The sequence below is a fragment of the Rattus norvegicus genome, chromosome 17, assembly GCF_021556685.1.
Source record: "Rattus norvegicus strain SHRSP/BbbUtx chromosome 17, alternate assembly SHRSP_T2T, whole genome shotgun sequence".
Classification (NCBI taxonomy): domain Eukaryota; kingdom Metazoa; phylum Chordata; class Mammalia; order Rodentia; family Muridae; genus Rattus; species Rattus norvegicus.
The window spans coordinates 15,540,338-15,557,998 of record NC_141550.1 but is presented as its reverse complement, the minus strand read 5'-3'; the positions used below and the strand labels follow the sequence as shown (position 1 = coordinate 15,557,998).

At 51.4% G+C, this 17,661-nt stretch overlaps 1 protein-coding gene across 50 annotated transcripts in view; it reads right to left on the bottom strand.

Annotated features, from left to right (window-relative positions):
- Positions 1-953: 953 nt before the first annotated feature.
- Positions 954-17,661, bottom strand: part of Wnk2 (WNK lysine deficient protein kinase 2) — a 109,366-nt gene continuing 92,658 nt past the window's right edge. For 7 of the 50 annotated variants that reach the window (XM_087590443.1, XM_087590445.1, XM_087590462.1 and 4 more), the window contains 5 exon segments: positions 17,355-17,569; positions 9,019-9,063; positions 7,315-7,553; positions 3,764-3,875; positions 954-1,157 (listed from right to left, as the gene is read on the bottom strand). In XM_087590443.1, the coding sequence (XP_087446569.1) occupies positions 1,132-1,157; positions 3,764-3,875; positions 7,315-7,553; positions 9,019-9,063; positions 17,355-17,569 (637 nt within the window). In that variant the 3' untranslated portion in view covers positions 954-1,131. 50 annotated transcript variants of the gene reach the window in all.

The following is a 17,661-nucleotide window of genomic DNA, read 5'->3' as shown; positions in this document are numbered from 1 at the left end:
CTCACAGGGCTTCCTTACCCCCATCATCTTTGCTCCCTTTGCCTGTGTGGACGACGTCAGCAGGTGATCCACGGAGGCAAGGAGACCCACGAAGGTGGCTCCTCATCAGCTGTCTACCTCCCTTCTTGTGTATATGTGTACTTGTGTGTGTGTGTGTAGGTGTTTGTGTGTGCACTTGTGGTGTCAGAGGCCAGCTCTGGATTTTCTGTCTCTGTGGCTCTCTACTTTGTTCAGACTGGTCTCTCACTGAACCAACAGTTTGGCAGATGACCAGGCAAGCACCAGGGATCATCACTCTGGTACATACACTTACGCAAGTGAATGTGTGACCCACTGAGCCATTCCCCCAGGCCTGCTTACCTCTCTGAGACATCATCTTCCGCTGGCTTAGAACTCTCTAAGTAGGCTAGGCTGGCTGTCCAGAGTTCTAGGGATCTGTTTCTACCTCTACAGCTCTGTGATTACAAATGTGGGCCGCTACACCTGACTTTACATTTAGGCTTTGAGGATTGAACTTGGGTCACACATTTTACTGAGCCATCTTCCTGTCCTGGTTTCCTGCTTTTTTTTATGTGAGCTTTTGACATACTCCATCATGGGAGAGTATAGATCTCCCTGGAGCTGGTGGTCTTGTTCTCCACCCCCGAGAGGGTTCAGCCCCCACGTTGGCTGGTTTCTTTCCTGATGGCATCCACAGGTTCTGGAAAGGAGGCTCTCTCAGACCTCCGCGATGCTCTCCCTTTGGTGGGGGCAGATGACTTTGGTCTCCTTGGGCTAGAGAACAGACCATGTGACATGGAGCTGTGGAAGCTGCATCTGAGAAGGGGCACTTGGTGAGGAGCCTCCAGGGATTTGCAGAGAATGGGCTGACTGACCTCTCTCTCCAGCTCTTCATCTCTACTTCCTACCTGCCCAGAGGTCCACTGGAAAGGAGGAAGTTTGAAATACCAAAGTCCTGTCTCCCCCAAAATATGTTTTATTCTTGCATTACATTTGTGTTTCCAATTGTGAATAAAAAAATGGTTAGAAAGTGGTTACAAAACAGCGTGAATGGACTAGAGGGGTGGCCGCCCTGGGCTCTGCTGCTTCTTCGCCTGGATGATGCAGTGTAGGCCTGGTGTACGGGCCGGCTCAGTCGGGCTTTTCACTCTCAGGATCTAGAAAACAAAACGGCCACAGCTCACTACTGACCTCTGAGGCACTGGCTCTCACCGAAGGCTGGACCCTGGTACCTATGCACACAGCCCTGCCTAGGCACCTGGCCCATTTCCCAGGAACTTCTAAAGCAAAGGAAGAAGAGTAGGGACAGAGCCATGCCAGTAGGTGGCTGTGCACTGTACAGACAGCCCTGTTCTCTGCACAGAACTGGGCTGACTGCCACCTGGATATCTTCTAAGAATAGCCAGACACTCGGCAATGACCGTGTAAGCTCAGAAAGACAAGGCCTCTCCCCTGTTCCACTGGACCATTCTGGATTAAGCTGGCCTCGGAGCCCTGGGAGAAAACAGTGACACTCAATTTCTGCTTCTGCTTAGCGCCAGTGCCAAGATAAGGGAGGCACAGTGGTACAGGTGCAGGGGTTCGAACAGAAGCAGCAGGCCTGGGGCTAGATCTTGAGACAGCACCTCTGACAGGATGAGTCTCATGTTGTCCGGACCAGATCTACAGTGCACACAAACAAGGCAGTCCCCCGAAGGGTTTGCCGAACCACAAGGCAGGGCCTTTCCCTAAACCGGCATCTTTCAGAGTGTTCTAGGCTTCTCAGGAAGGCCAGTGCCTCTCATATGAGCTAGGCTGGCCCTTGCCCAACTCTAGTTAACAAGCTCAAGCGCCTGAAAGAGAAGCCCCAGCAACCATGAGGGAGGAGAGACCAGGAGTTCCTATGACCCAGTGCCAGTTCTAACGAGATCGGAAATGCAGGCTGCCATCTGTGAGGTTTACCCTTTCCACCTGCACTTTTGAAAGCAATGCCTGCCCAGGCACAGTGGCTTGCGGACTAGCCAACAGACTGCGGGGTAGGCTGCAACACCAGGCTAACATCCTGGTGACAGGGGCTCCGGGCCACACAGCAGTACCAGTGCCAAGCAACCGGCAACCCCACCAGAGGCTTGGTTCTCATCTCCCAGGTCTATGAGCTCTGTCCTCTGGGGTACAGGACACATGGCTAGTGGCTCCAAGCAGAGGCCAGGCCAGGCCCACCTGGGCCACCCATAACTATCTTCTACGAGACCAGTCAGCCTGGCTTTGATGTGAAGAGAGGGCAAGAAAAAAGCTGCCGTTTCACAGTATTTTCAAGCAAACATTTATTTTTTTCTCCTTCACGCATACAGACTCTTGGGGATCCCATGCCACTAGCATAGTCAGAGTAGGAGAGGACTTGGGCACAAGAGGAGCAAGATGACCCAGGCTCCGCTTTACTAAGTGGGCCTGGGTGGTGTTCAGACCAGACACAGAGGACATAAATCTCTTATTGCAGCATGGTGGCCAGGTAGAAGCCTTTGCACAGTCCCCTGAAAATTCAATTCTAATGAATTGATGGAATATCGTGTATTTAAACCAAAATAATTTAGCTGGTTCTCCTGGGTATGGCTGATCTGAACAGTTCAGAGCAGAGTTGGGGGTTGTCACCTCAAGCAGCCCACCCTCTAACTGGAGGCAGAAAATATTCACCCAGAGGGGATCAGGGAACTTCCATCTCCCATCCCCACCCCCAGACCAGTGTCATGGAAACCTCCAGAATTGTTCCGCCCCTCAGTAGGCTGGCCTACCATGGCCTGGAGAGGAATTTGCAGGGTGGGGTGGGCAGAACACAGGCCTCTGTGAAAACCATGGAAAGGGAAGAAAGTGAGTGGGACCCCTGAGCTGGATGGTGGGGTTTGTCTGTATGGTGCTTACAAGGGCTATCAGGACATTCGCCTGGCAGGGTCCTCACGGCTCGACAAAGCTGGTGACACTCCTCACAGGGAGAACGACTTCAGGTGAACCCTGTGGCTCTGTTACTGAAGATACCCAGGGTGACCTCACTCCATCAAGGGCTGAGCGGAGCCTGCATTTGCAGGTCACATTGTCAGTGTTCCCCTGTTTCTGTTTAAGAAGGCTTTTCACACGCTTAACTAGCTATCTGACGCACACTTGTACCCCATTCCCGCCTCGGCAACGTAACACAGTGGAGACAGCAACACGCACATCAACTGCAATGAAACCCACTCTCGAGGATCAATGGCCTTTTTAGGTATGCATTTCCATCAGGAAACAGAAAAGCTGGGATTCAAGGCACTGAGCTGCTGCAGGGGGATGACCGGGTTCTAACCCTCTCACAAGGACAGGCCGTGGGTGTGAGTGAGGACTGCCTGTGTAGACTGCAGGAACCTAAGGGTAATGGGGTCTGAGGCAACAGGGAAAGTGTCTTGCTGCCCTCTCATGGCCCCCTGGGCTGGGGCTCTGTGCCTTGCGCCCATGTGGAAGAGCCAGGAGGAGGCCAAACCACAACTGGGTTCTTCCACACGCTTCAGAGCGTTCCACTTGGCCAGGGGCAGGGCAGGGGGCTACGTAATGTGCAGCCGGGGACCTGGAGTGCTGATAACAGGTGGCCGTAGAAACACTGGAAGCACGGGGACCTGAGTGGGGCTCTGACTGCTCCAAGACTCCTCTGGGTTCCCTGAGGCCACCCAGGGTCCCCAGGACACAGGAACAGGGAACAGGCCTCCATACTGACACAGAGGCAGTGCACAAGGAGGGCCCAAGAGGCTGGAGTGGACAGTACCTGGTGTGGGCACAGGCAGGGCTGGGGTGACTCCAGGAATGGCTGTGCTGGACAGAGGGCCAGGTGCTGGGGCCAGACACGATGTTGCCACTCCTCCTCGAGGCACAGATGTCTGTGAGACACAGAAACAAAGAAGAAGGCACAGAGGGCTGCAGTCAGTTGGTTGGTCTCCTTGTGTTGTCCAAGTGTTGGTGTGGGAATGGCTAGCCTCCCTCCCCTGCTCACTACACAGAGGCCTAGGTGGCCATGGGTCATAAGCTGCAGCCGTCCTCCAGCCAGAGCATGTTTGGAGCAGAACCTTCAGGGTGTGGAAAGGCACAGAAGTGACCCACACATTTCCACCCGGCTGATACCATGGCATTGTGTGTGATGGCCTAGTAGCACGATGCAATTATACTAGCCCGGGAGATGGGGACTCTGCGGGCAGCCCTCTGGTTTCTCAGGCATGTTGGCCTTAGAGGCAAGGGAAGGAGTTGATGGCTTCCAGAAGCAGCACCTCTAAAGACAGAACTGGATATGACTAGAGCAAGAGAGATCAAGGACTGGCAGTCTACAGCATCCTAAATGAAATACTTGGGAAACCGAAGACAGTAACTATAGAAGATTTAACATCACAGTCCAGCGGGCTTCGATTCCGCCTCACTCCAGGGTAAGCCCCACTGGAAGGGCTACACTTAAGAGTTCCACGGTGAGCATTTGCCTAGCGCATAGGAGGAGGCCCTGTCTTCTCTCCTCAGCACCACAAACATACAGATAACATAGAACACCAGCTAGCTTCCCCATACAAAGTGGGATATATATTCCCTAATCCCTTACAGAAGGCATGCTCAGCAGTGAAGGCCTCTGTGGAGCCAGAAGCCAGACCTATTGAGGGGTTAGCATTAGGCCTTCCCCACAGGGCTCCTTCATGCCTCTGGTCAATACAACAAGGGGACCCAGCCAAGATGAGACAAGGAAAGAAAAACCGTATATCTGCAAATGACAAGGTGATGTGTACAGAACCCCACAGGAATGGCTGAACAAGCAAATTTAGCAGGACCATAGGCTTCGAGGTATCAGAATCAGTCACATTTCCATGTCCTAGAAACATACAACTGGGAGATGATATTTCCAGAGCTGTGTAGTTTATGACAACAGCCCTCCCAATCATTAACCACCATAGGATGAATTTAATGAGAGATATTAACACCCTACAGAGATATAAAGAAACAGATGTCAAGTTCACAGGGACACGTAAGACTGGTAATAACGATAAATCTGTCCAGTTCACTGACAGAATCTACTGCCAAGAGGCACTCCAGTGTGTTACCTAAAACCTGCAAGCACTTAGGGCTCATCAAAACCATGGACGTCCTGAAGTTCAATAGCAGATGCTCTTTCTATCCCTCTAAATCAGCTTAACAAAGCTAGAGGAAGGCAAGGACTGTGTACCTTGACACATAGGTATACAACAGCTAAAATAGAAAAATGTAAAAAAAAAATCAAATTTAACCTCTTCTACTTTACACTTGCCTCTAAGAAAGTCCAAGAAGGGTCTGTGAGAGGTCCTGTGTGTAAACATGAGTTCAGAGTCCTAGCACCTCAGCCAGGTGTGTGGCACTTAGTGTGGGGGAAGGGCAGAGACAGGTGGATTCCTATAGCTCGCTGGCCATGAGGTCTAGCTAGTCGGTGAGCATCAGACTCAGTGAAAGAGACTTTGTCTCCTAAAAGCTAAGGTGGGGATAGATAGAGAAAACACTACATGTTGATGTTTGGCCTCCATATACATGTTCATATACAAGCAGGCTAGTACATATAATACACCACACATACATACACACATGGTGGGGGGATAAGGCACATATGAGTCACATAAGACAAAGCAGACATAGCAGACTCCCACAGACCATTAATAAAAAGAGAAGTCAACCCTGACCAGGCACTTTATAGAAGATGCCTGTTAAAAACAAATCAAAGACAAATACAAGACAATAAAAGAAAAAAATCTGAATTTGACATAAAAAGATCTCAAATTATTTTCACAAACATTAAAACCTCACAGGGCAACGCAAGGAACCAAGGAGCAAAGTGGAGGGGAAGGAAACAGAAATCCAGAAGATGCGGCATAAATAAGATATGGCATTGAAAAGTTTGGCCTGAGAACTGTAAACATTTTTTAAAATTTATTTATTTGTGTGTGTGTGTGTGTGTGTGTGTGTGTATGTATGTGCATGTGTGTGTGGTGTGTGTGTGTATGTGCGTGTGTGGTGTGTGTATGTGTATGTGTGTGTGTGGTGTGTGTATATGTGTGGTGTGTGTGTGTGTATGTATGTGCGTGTGTATGTGTGTGTGTGTGGTGTGTGTATGTGCGTGTGTGGTGTGTGTATGTGTATGTGTGTGTGTGTGGTGTGTGTATATGTGTGGGGTGTGTGTGTGTGTATGTATGTGCGTGTGTATGTGTGTGTGCGGTGTGTGTGTGTGGTGTGTGTGTATGTGTGTATGTATGGTGTGTGTATGTGCATGTGTGGTATGTGTATGTGTATGTATGTGTGTGTGGTGTGTGTGTGTGGTGTGTGTGTATGTGTGTGTGGTGTGTGTGTATATGTGTGTGTCAGAAACCACCAACTTGGGAATGACAAACAGCGGGGGATCGAGCACACTGCTAAATGATTACATAGTGACTGATTTGAAAGTCTGGGTAAACTTAGGGACAAGGTAACAATTACCAAGGAAACAAAATTTAACAAAACTGTCAAGATGTGACAGAACACCCAAATGGTGTTAGAACTGGAAAAGAAACAGGGTTCCTAAGGCAAGCCTTCTCCTAGAGAAGGACGGATGTGTGCGTAGTTCCACCAGCAACTCCTATAGCCCAGGCTGGGGCGTGCGGTGTTCACTCCAGTCCTCCAACTCCATGTGTGTTTCAAAAGCTTCACAGCCCAAGATCACAGAGGGATGTTTTCCACCCTGAAAACAACACCCACATGATCCTTCAGCCCAGATGGATTCACCCATGGACTTCACGAGTCACTTAAAACAGAAATAACACCAATCTTCCACACACTCCTCCAGAATGCTGGAAAAGTGGGGACACTCCTACAACCAGCTCTGCCAAAGCCTTACTATGTGCCAACGCCTTTGAGGGTGGGCTCTTGGCTCTGCCCCGTGTTGGTCCCACTTGGATGCAGTTGCCACTCAGGAATGAGGTACACCTGCCCTCTCTGCAGAGCCAGATGGACACCATGCAGATGGAGGTGGATCTGTTCACAGTGAAGAGTGTAGACAGACTTCGGGCTATCTAGCTCAGGGATTCTGGTGTACCTGAGTTCTAGAGTCACAGACTCAAACCTGTCCCCTGCTGGTCACAAGGACCATAGGACGTCACTCTGACCTCCTGATCATCACAGGGGCAAAAGGCCTAATTGTTTTGGATAAGATGGACCCTGACCTTGAAAGCCATTTAGCAGGATTTTGCCATCTGGCATCCAGGATTCTGGCAACGGCTCATGGCCACAGCCACCGTGCCTACTACCATATCCCTCCTGGTAGAACCAGTACCCATGATCACTCACAGCCCGAGCCTCTCCAGAGGCCTCCATGTCATGCAGCTTCTGCGTCTGCTTCAGCTGGTTGAGCGTGGGCTTCACTTGGGCCGCCCCCACTGTCTTCGTTGTCCACTCATCCACCAGCTTGTGCAGATCATCCGTGAAGGTGCCCTTCTTGTTGTTGCTGTTGTTCACCTGCGCCTGGACGTGCAGGGTGGGCTGGGGACCTGGCTCAGGGCCTGGGGCCAGGCTGCTGGTGGAAGACCCTGGGGAGTCATATAGGCCAGGATTGGTGACGCCACACACTCACCTGGCACCACTGACAGGCTGGCCACAGTCATTCTCACATGACAGCTGGGACAAATCAATGGCCTACTCTGGCCAAGCAACACCTTGCTTCAAGAGGCGGTCTGTATCAGAGGGCTTTGCTACCTGGTGCTAGACACCATGAGGACCCTGTGAGGCTACTGGGTGACTGGGCTATGCCAGTTTAAGTGGTTTAGTTTTTTAAGTTAGGCCAGGGAAGGGGACCCTGAACAGTTGACAGTCTCCATGAAGAGTCTACCCTAGGCCCACCACTGCATGTCCCGTTAGATCCACATGTGAGAGCATGGGTAGTTCATGCTACCTATAGCCAGATTCAGGGGCACAGCCTGACACACATGGACACTGGCATCCCAGGGACAGGGTCAGGTTCTCAGGCTTACTTTTTAGAACGCTCAACAGAGGAGCTCTGCCACCAGCCTTCCGGCACCCCCTGGACATTGTGCTCTTGTGTATTCTGATTGTTTAGCAGTTTGGAATCAAGATAAGGAGATGGTGCCTTTTCTTATCAGAGCATTTGGGAAGGTGGTAATGAAAGATATCATACTCAGAGTCCCTCGGGCATGCTCCACACCCTCCAAGCCACAGCTAGGTGATACTGGGAGGCAGGGAGCTGGGAACCGGTCCCCTGACTAAATAGCTTGTTTGCCTCACTGAGAGACTGTTTTAATGGCCAAACACAGGACTTGTTGATTTTTCTCCTCCCCTCCTTAGCCTCCCAACGCACATAATTCCACCTAGCAATTTTGAATAAGCCAATTATACACGCCTCAGAAAAAAAAAAAACCCAAAGAACAAAAAACCCCAAACAGCTAATGACCATCTCTTCAAACAAGCTGTTCCAAAATATAGTGAACTTTAGTGGCCAATGATGGGGAGGCAAGGACGAAGGACTACACGTTAGTGATGAGACTCAACAGACAGCTACCGCTATATGAGGTTTTCAGCCAGAAAACAAAACAAAACAAAACAAAACAGGGGTGGGAAAATTAAAAATAAACAGACAAGGGAGAGCAGAGGGGTGTGTGTGTGTGAGCGGCCCAGGTTGACTAATACCCATTCAGCCTTGGTATCCCTTCTTGGGGAAGCATTCATCGTTAGCGCTGATGCCTAAGGTTTTGGAAAAGGTCCCAATTAATAAACAGCCATAAATGGACGCTGCAGAGAAGGACAGGCCTAATAAGAGGTGACTGGCAAGATAGCACAAATTGTAGGAGCCATGGAGACACAAAGAGGAGCTAGGAGGAAACAGCTATCCAGACAGGCAGAAGCAAAGCAGAGCCCTGTGGGTCAGGTGCAGAGCAGGCCACACTTTTGTGGGAGGCCCTGACGCGCGCTAGCCACGACAAAGCCCATGCAATGAGAGGGGACAGAGGAGGTAAAAAAAAAAAAAACCCAGATAATTACTACTGCTGTGTTCTTTGCCTAGGCAGAGACGCTTCAGGGCTGACCCTGTAAGGGAAGAACAAAGGACACAAGACCACAGGGTTAGGCAGAACAGCACACACCGATCACGCTACCACATGTAAGCAAAAGTCATCAGTGTGCAGGGAGGGGGGACAGACACAGGTAGCGGTCGGAGAGGGAGGCCAGTCTGGCCTGGGAGAACGGGGTGACATCCCCAGAGTTCGTGTGCAGGCTCTCATGGGCTTCGCTGAGGAGGCAGAGGTACCAGGGCAAGCCTCCAAGCTCCAGGGAAAAGTGTTTTGTCTCTAAAAGCATATTCCAGAAAAAGAGAAAGAAAAAAAGAAAAGCAGAAAAAAACCAAACCAAAAAAAAAAAAAAAGTAGTTGTAGATCTCAGTGCTTGGGTTTCAAACACCAGGCCTTTAGGAGCCCCACTGGTTGAGGCAGGGGAACCCACTGAAAGTCAGCCATGGGGTCCCTGAATGGAGCCAGGTTCAGCCTGGGCTGGCCACCAAGGCCACCAGAGGTTTTCCAAGTGCAAAAAGATACATTGTTTTGCAGGTCTGAGGCCAATTCTGGATCCCAGATGGCTGCCTTGGACCAGGTCATACAGGGACACCTAACAGGGACATTAGAACCTATCTTGGGGTTGATACGGATTTGGGGAGACACTGTACCTCTTTTCTATAGTTTCCCCAGGGGCATGAGAAACATTGTTATTGGACCAGCACTAAACAAGTCTAGCCCCACTGCCCTGAGCCCATCTAGGGTTGGGTGGACAACATACAGAATGTGACATCTGGCAGTATCTATAGGAGTGGAGTAACCCAGGAACCCAGGGCCAGCATGGGCTACAGTAGGTGCTGCCATTCTATCTTAACCTGTGGCTTACTCTAGGAGGTATAACTGGCAAGGAAGAGCTCAGACTTCCCCAAGGTCACTTGGCAAAGCCACACTAGCATAGCAGGTCTGTACTCCAGCCCTTAGAGTCCCCCAGTCCTAAACGGTGGTCTCACCTATGGCACTGGCTCACTCACAAGTCAGCCAGGTTAGAGGTTTGGGAAATCTGAACATTTACAACTTTTCTAGGGCTGGTACTCTTACCCTGAGGGATAGGGCAGAAGTGCTGGCCACCCCTTGGCCAGAGTTCGTGGAACCCAAGGTGTGTGTTGGATCTGAAGTAGAGCTGCAATGGACTTTAATTTGAGTTTATTCTATATGGTCTTTAAGGCTACAGTTAAGGGGAGGGGGTTGAGGTGTTTTGTCAAACAATTCAATTTCCAAATAGAAAGAAGGCTGCAAGACAGGAGGAATCTGGAAAGACAACATGTATTGCAGGGAGGGAATCCCAGTCTACTTTTGGAGGAAACGGGGCTGTGGATTGGGGACTCAGTCCTGGCTATTGTCATAGTTCATAGTGTGCCAGATGGACTGGCTGTGGCTGTCACCAGACTCAGGTGACTATGGTCATTAGCTCACCCCTCCATATCCCTCCTGGACTGGCCCCAGATGCCCAGGGTACACAGCACCAGCCTCTAGACAAATCAGTGTCTGTCATTCTGTCAACACTAAGGCCGCACTGCTCTCTGCATTGATGTTGAACCTCGGGGGAGTATCCAGCACCATGCCGACAGCCCTGCGGATTCCTACATGGCACTCAGTAACCACAGACACCATCTCTGCCTGGGGCATCTGATGAACGAAGTTGGCCCCCACCTCCACTGTGCCAGGATTGGGACCGGCAGACTCTCGCTACTTAGGATGGCACTAGGTGAGTAATCAAGCCAGCAGAGGCAGGATGGTTTCAACCAGTCCCATCCTAGTCTCCTCAGACACCTACTGGTCCCTGCAGTGAGGTGAGGTTTCTGCATAAGGAGATGGTTCAAACCATGCACCACTGCTGGGTTGACAGCACATCCTCTCCACCATCCACAGCCAGGGCCTTGGCTGGTAACAAAGACTTCTCAAGCATGGCAGAAATAAATCTCAGAGTGAAAGACTAGGACAGACACTTAAGAGTGGCTGTAGCCTGGAGCAAATCCTCACATCTGTTCTCTGAATCTCGGTATTCAAATATCATCGATGAGGTTCACAAGAACAGGCCTCTGCGGAGATAGCCCTCATGGTACCAAGTGGCTCCCACACAGCATGCCCTAAAGCCAGCCCAGATGGCTTAGCCCCATCCCAACCTCCCATAGGCCAGTTCTAACTACAGACCACTAGCCCTGCACACTTCCACACTACCCTGATGTCCAAGGCAAAGATCCCTCAGAACTGTCTCTATAAGGGATAATCTTATTCACAAGTAGAGAAAATAACTAAAAACTACCCACGAAGCATCAGCTCAGAAACAAGATGGCTGCCATCAGTGCAGGGTGGCTCAGTTGGCTTTGAGCTGCATATCCCTGGGTCTTACAGAGCCTGGAGCTTACACATCTGCATACACAGTCCTCCGTGGTAAGCCTAGGTTACAGAGTTGGGATGCTGTCTCTCTTGTGCTCTGTTGGGGACCTCACTGTATTCTCTCTCACTGCTCTCGCCAGTAAGAGATAAGAACAATCCGAAGTGGAAAAGGGCTGGGAGGGCTTAAGAGGGTCCGTGAGACGGCAAATGAGAACAGGATGAAGTGATACATCATGAGATCTGTTTCTTAAGCCGCAGCAAGAAACGAGAGGTGGCCGTGCCTGCCTGAGCATGTGTTGGTAGGCTGTACCAACAGTCTCTCACCTACAGGAGCCCAAGTGTGGCCTTGGCTTCGGGCTCACACCTCTTCTCTTACGGTTAATTGTTCTTTAGAGTAAGCATGGTGGCACTGTTTAACACAGAGAAGGACAAGCAAGTGCATTGCTGGGTCTGTGCCAGGACCCTGCCCAGGCTGGGAGAAGGGAACTGATTTAGGATCTACCCTCCCTGGAGGCTTGTGGTGGCCTGAGTAAGAATGGTCCCTGTAGGCTCATGTACTTGAATGCTTACTCATCAGCGAGTGGAACTACTTGAGAAGGATTAGGAGGTGTGGCCTTGTTGGAGTGGGTGTGGCCTTGTTGGAGGAAATGTGTCACTGGAAATGGGCTTTGGGGTTTCAAAAGCCCAAGCCAGCTTGGTAGGTAGGTACGTAGGTAGGGAGAGAGAGAGAGAGAGAGAGAGAGAGAGAGAGAGAGAGAGAGAGAGAGAAATGGGGGTGGGTGTTAGAGAGATGGCTCAGCCATTAAGAACACTGTCTGCTCTTCTAGAGGTCTTGAGTTCAATTCCCAGCAACCACATGGTGGCTCACAACCAACGATAATGAGATCTGGTGACCTCTTCTGGCCTACATGCATAATACATAATTAAATTAAAAAAAAAAAAAAAAGCCCAAGTCAGGCCCGGTGTCTCTCTCTTCCTACTGCCTGCAGACCCAGATATAGAACTCTCAGCTGCTTCTCCAGCACCACGTCTGCCTGTGTGCTGTTATGTTCCCCGCCAGGCTGATAACTGAAACTCCAGAACTCTAAGCAAGCCTCAACCAAACGTTTTATTTTATAAGATTTTCTGTGGTCACGGTGTCTTTTTACAGTGATAGAGCACTGACTAAGACAAGGTCTTCTCTCTACCCATAGCCTATTTCCACCTCCCTCTTGTCTCAGGTTCAAATCTGCCTTTGGAGCCCTCTCTGACTCTGCCTGGCTCCACCAGAGACAGGTCCCCCAGCTCACCCAGTGACCCGAGCTCAACCTGACCTTCAGGGGCTCTTTCCTTCTCTGGGCTTTGTGGAAGCCCAGATCTTTCTGTACTCAACGTTTAAAGAATATTTTGTTTTCCTGGAGCCTCCTCTATCTAGGAAGTTGGGGTGTCACACACCAAAGCTGTGAACTGATGCCCTCTAGGTTGATCAAGGTCACCCCTAATCACACAGCTCTAAAGAGCTAGGCATACTCTGAGCATCTGAGCAGCTGCCTGCACACTCTGTCCGGAAAGTCCTTCTCTCAGGCTCTTGGCCAGGCTCCCTCCTTCTGCTACTCGTCCTCTCATGCTCATGAAGCGCTGCTCACCCCACACTCCTCTTCAGGACACTCTGCAGGTTGCCCAGAAACCATCACACAGACAGACAAATGGACATCTTAGTGAGAGGCCTGGATCCCTAGAGCTCAGAGGCCAGCAGCATGAGGGATAAAAGGGCCTTTGGGTCTTCATTTCCATAGAGTGGGCTGGCACAAGACTCTCCATACTGTGTATCACAATGAATCACAATGAGAGGGGCCAGAGTAGGGACCCACCTGGGCCCTGCCTGGCAGCCACTTGAGAACATATAGGGGACCTAGAGTGCTGAGCCAGTCCAGCCTGGTTTGGCAGGCCAGACTATGAACCAGCAAACTACGCGCGAGTAGCACCACACCTGAAACCACCTGGCCAAGCCTGCTCAGATGTCCCCTCTCCTCACTCTGTGTGTGTGTGTGTGTGTGTGTGTGTGTGTGTGTGTGTGTGTGTGTGTGTGTGTTAATCTCAGGCCAATAACTCACAATAAAACCAATGAACACCATTTAAAAACACGACCTGAGATACAAAAACTGCTCTCATGTGACTGTGATTGCTGTGACAAATTACCACGTGCTCTGCCCTGGGGACAGGATGCACCCAGTGTTCCAGTTGCTATCACACCTAGTGACCGTTCTCATGTGAGTTGTGTGCCCACAAGGCACAGCAGGAGAAGCCTCAGGCAGGCAGGCACCAGAATGATGCTGGCAGGAGGAAGACCTCCCAGCCCTTCTCATCCTCAACTCAACAACTGACCAGAAGAAGCTAGAGAGACGCACTGCAAGCCAGATGTCACCCTGCCACAAATGGGCAGACTACTGAACAGAGGAGAAGATGCCAAGAAGCCCCTGATACTTGCACATAGCCACAAGCCCTGGACCCGTCCACCTTGAGAAGGATGACCCACTCTGTGCCCCTGATGCAAGGAGTAGGAATGCCAATAGTCCCTACCACAGACATGGCCTCTGAGTCCCCACAAGCACAATGTATCTTTATTGTACAAGCAAAAAGTCATGTGCCCCAAACCAGTATCTCCAATCCAATTGTCAAAAAGCTCCTTTTTTTTTCCTATTTAAAAAAAAAAACAAACAAACAAACCAAAAACCTAAAAGCTCCCCAGCTTTGGATTGATCTGGCAATCATAATGAGGGTTAAAAACAAATCATAGCGGGGTTAATTTGTCCCAGTAGGTGGGCACTCCTGGGCACTAGAAACAAGTCCCAGGGTCTGTGAGGGAGACTGGCACTGGGTTTGAGTCTGGTGGAAGTTGGAGAGGCTGCCTCACTGGCTTCATCCCTGATGTTGCATGGGTTAGTTGAAGTCTATGAAGAGTGCTCCAGCTGGGAGGGAGAGGACAGGGACCCAGGCAGGATTAGGTTCCAAAGCAAGAGCTATGTGGAACGGGGCAGGTGTCTATTCATCTTTTTGTGTTGGAGTTAGCAGAGAGTAGGGAGAAATGACGGAAGGGACGAGGCCCCCTGTATGATGGGCTTGAGGACCAGGAAGCCCTGGCTGGAGCAAGTTCTTTGTTTTGTAGCGCAGGGGATAGAAAAGGACCCAGGGCCTTTCTTTTGCATGCTAGGTAAGTGCTGTGCCGCTGACCTATTACACCCCCCTGCCCCTGACACCCCTGAAGCACATTCTTAGCATCTCCACATGCAGGGAACAATGGGAAAGAGGGTGGAGACACAGCTGGGTGCTGGGCTTCGGCCCTACACAGAAGTCACACCTTCCAGGGACATTAGGGCTGTATAAGTCTGCTACATGCATGTGGTGGGAGTTCAGGTACATGTGTGACACACTGGTTATCTGGAGAAGGCTGGGGTTGTCTTTTTGTTGTCATTGGAACTGGGAGACAGCAGACATGTATACTGGCCACGATTGCAACAGAAAAGAAAACTACGTTCAACAGAAGAAAAGAAAAGACATGAGGTGATGGGAGGGGTGCAGAATGAGCCGGCATGTGTGGGGTGGAGGGGCCGTGGCAGATGTAGGTAACGCTGTTGCACATGATTTTGGTGCCTGGATGCAGCCAAGAGCATGCACACAGCTGTCTGGAGCTGGGTGACTATGGACACCGTGTGCAATACGAAAGGCTTGTGGGGTCCACCTTCTGCATGGAGGAGGTGACTTTTAGGGGTTGGAGTGGCATCCTATGAAATGTATGAGAGGTAATGAAGACGGGGTAGGGGAGGGGAGAAATCGAGGGCTAGGAGGTGGGAAAATACAAAAGAACAAATACAGACAGATGGACACAGATACGGGTCCACTGAGGAATCGAGCACGAGGCTTGCTACTAGACTTATAGGCCCCTCTCTCAGACGTTGGGTGGTAAACCGTCCAGCCTGCAAATGAATATAAAGGGAAGAAAACAGAGAGACACTTATCAAGTACAGGTTGCTGCGATTCCTCCTCCATACCAACAGCCACACCAGCCTTGTAACTTAACATCCACGGCTCCATCTAGCCCAGCCCAAGCACCAAAGCCACTGACCACAGAATGGGAGGAGGCAACGGTAGGAGCAGAAGAGAAGCGGCCCGGAGGAGGAGGGGTGGGGCAGGTGGGGCACCTTTATCGGTCACCATGATTTCTCTGGACAGAGATGGTGAGGACAGGAAAGCGCCTTATCGAGCAGCGGCTGCCGTCCATGGCAGTGATGAGTAGACATCCCAGCCTGAGAGCTGAGCCCTTGTCCCCTAGCCGTCCCGTGGACTTTGGAAGGACCCGGTGTTTAGCACCGTCTGGCTCTGCTGTGGGAAGCAGGCAGGGCAGGGTAGCCAGGGCCTAGGAACAGGCATCGCAGAACACAGCAAGATGCCAGGCCCCGCCCCCCTCCCCAGTCATTGGGCTGATCCCTCCTGGTCATGGCCACTTCCTGAGGTCCACTTTAGCAACCCATCGCCTGCCTCTGAGCCGCTTACATGGCGGGACAATTCCATTCTTTGTATCCAAAGACTATACCTTTACGATTTTCTCCCTCTCTCTCTCTTTCTCTCTCTCTCTTTTTTTTTTGTTTTTGTTTTTGTTTTTATAAAGCTGCTCAGCAGCCTTAGCTGTGGCTCTGGCCCCCTCTACACACACAGGCGTGCTCCTGGGACACCACCGAGGCCCTACGTGGCTGGCACATGCTTGGAGACAGGCAAGCTGGAAATCACCTTGGCCACGCGCTCCGCCTCCATCACTGGCTAAACCGGAGCAGATGTCTGTGGACAGGGAGGCCCGAACGGAGCAGGGCTGCTGAGTCTGAACTGCCTTGGTGCCCGGGGGCGTGCTGGCGTGGGCAGGGTCCTTAGTGGGAGGGCCTCTGCTGGAGTCAGACAAATGACCTGGGCAAGGGGGGGAGAAGAGGTGACAGGCACCATGAGGCGCCATTGGGCAGGGGTGTGGCTGGATTGGCTTCCTGCTCTCTGCTGGGTGACCTTGGGGATAGTTGAGTCTCTTGCAGAAAACCAGTATACAGTCGAGCTCCTGGTCTGAAGTGCTGGGGCCAATCAAAGGAAGTGCCCCCTCCCACCCCACCCCTTACCAAGTCCCAGTGCTGTGCCAGACCTATGCTGTGCAAGTAAGCGGCAGGTAATGGATGTGGGCTCAACGTGACAGGGCCTTTGCACGTGTCGCTGCAGAGCCTCCCCTCAGCTTTGGGGTTGTGCAGTGGTTTCACAATCAGGGAGTGCTTGCAGGTCATTCAGTAGTGTCTCTCATGTTTGCAGACCGGGGTTCATGGATCCTCCCCCACTGCTCCCCAGAGTGCACCCTGCACCATAGCTTTAGGGGTCTCAAGGGAACCCCTAACATGCAAAGGGTGCTGCCTGGTGCTGTGCCTCTGCAGTGCCAGGGACTGGGTACCACTATGGCAAGGCCTGGAGAACAGCCTATCCTCTCCCTGCCTGCAAAGGCAGCCACCTGATACCCAGAGAGTGGGGGGCCTAATGTGTTCCCAGAGTTATAGAGCCAGAGGAAGCAGTCACTTCTATCCCAGGGTGTATCCTGCATGTAGGAGAAGGGATGGGGTACCCTGGGGCTTCCTAGGTGCAATGTGGCCCAAGAGTGACTCCCTCCTTCCACATGGGGTCAAGGCCTGGCTTCATGTAGCCCCTACCCTCACACAGGCCTTTCTATTGGCACTGGAGCAGAGGCTGGGGGCTTTCCTGGTCTTGCAGAGACTTCCAGCTCCAGTATAAGGAGATCCAGGAAAAAGAAAACCCCACACTCTTTCAGGACTGGGGATACTATACCAACCCAGAGCCAGCCTCTCAGGCTAACTTGGGGTCCCCCGGCACCATCCCTCCTCAGCCAGGTACAGTCTTCCCATAGAAGTGGCAGACCTGTGCTGGAGGCCACGACCTTGAGCTGTTGCACCAGGGGATTCAGCAGCTTGCCCGCCTTCAATTTGCTCTTGCTGGTTTTTCTCCTGCGGCCCATAGGGGGTGCGGTGTGGAAGAACCCCACATTGGGAGGGAGCGGCTTGCCCAAGCGTCTGTACAGGGCTTCAATCTCCTGTTTCTGCTGGCTCTGTAGCTCAGAGATTTCCTTCAGGTGCCTGGAGCAGAAGAGAGGAGGCAGGGCAGATGGGCTTCACCTTCAGGGAAAGGCTAGGCTGCATCAGCACAAGGAATGCTGCCTTGTCTGCAG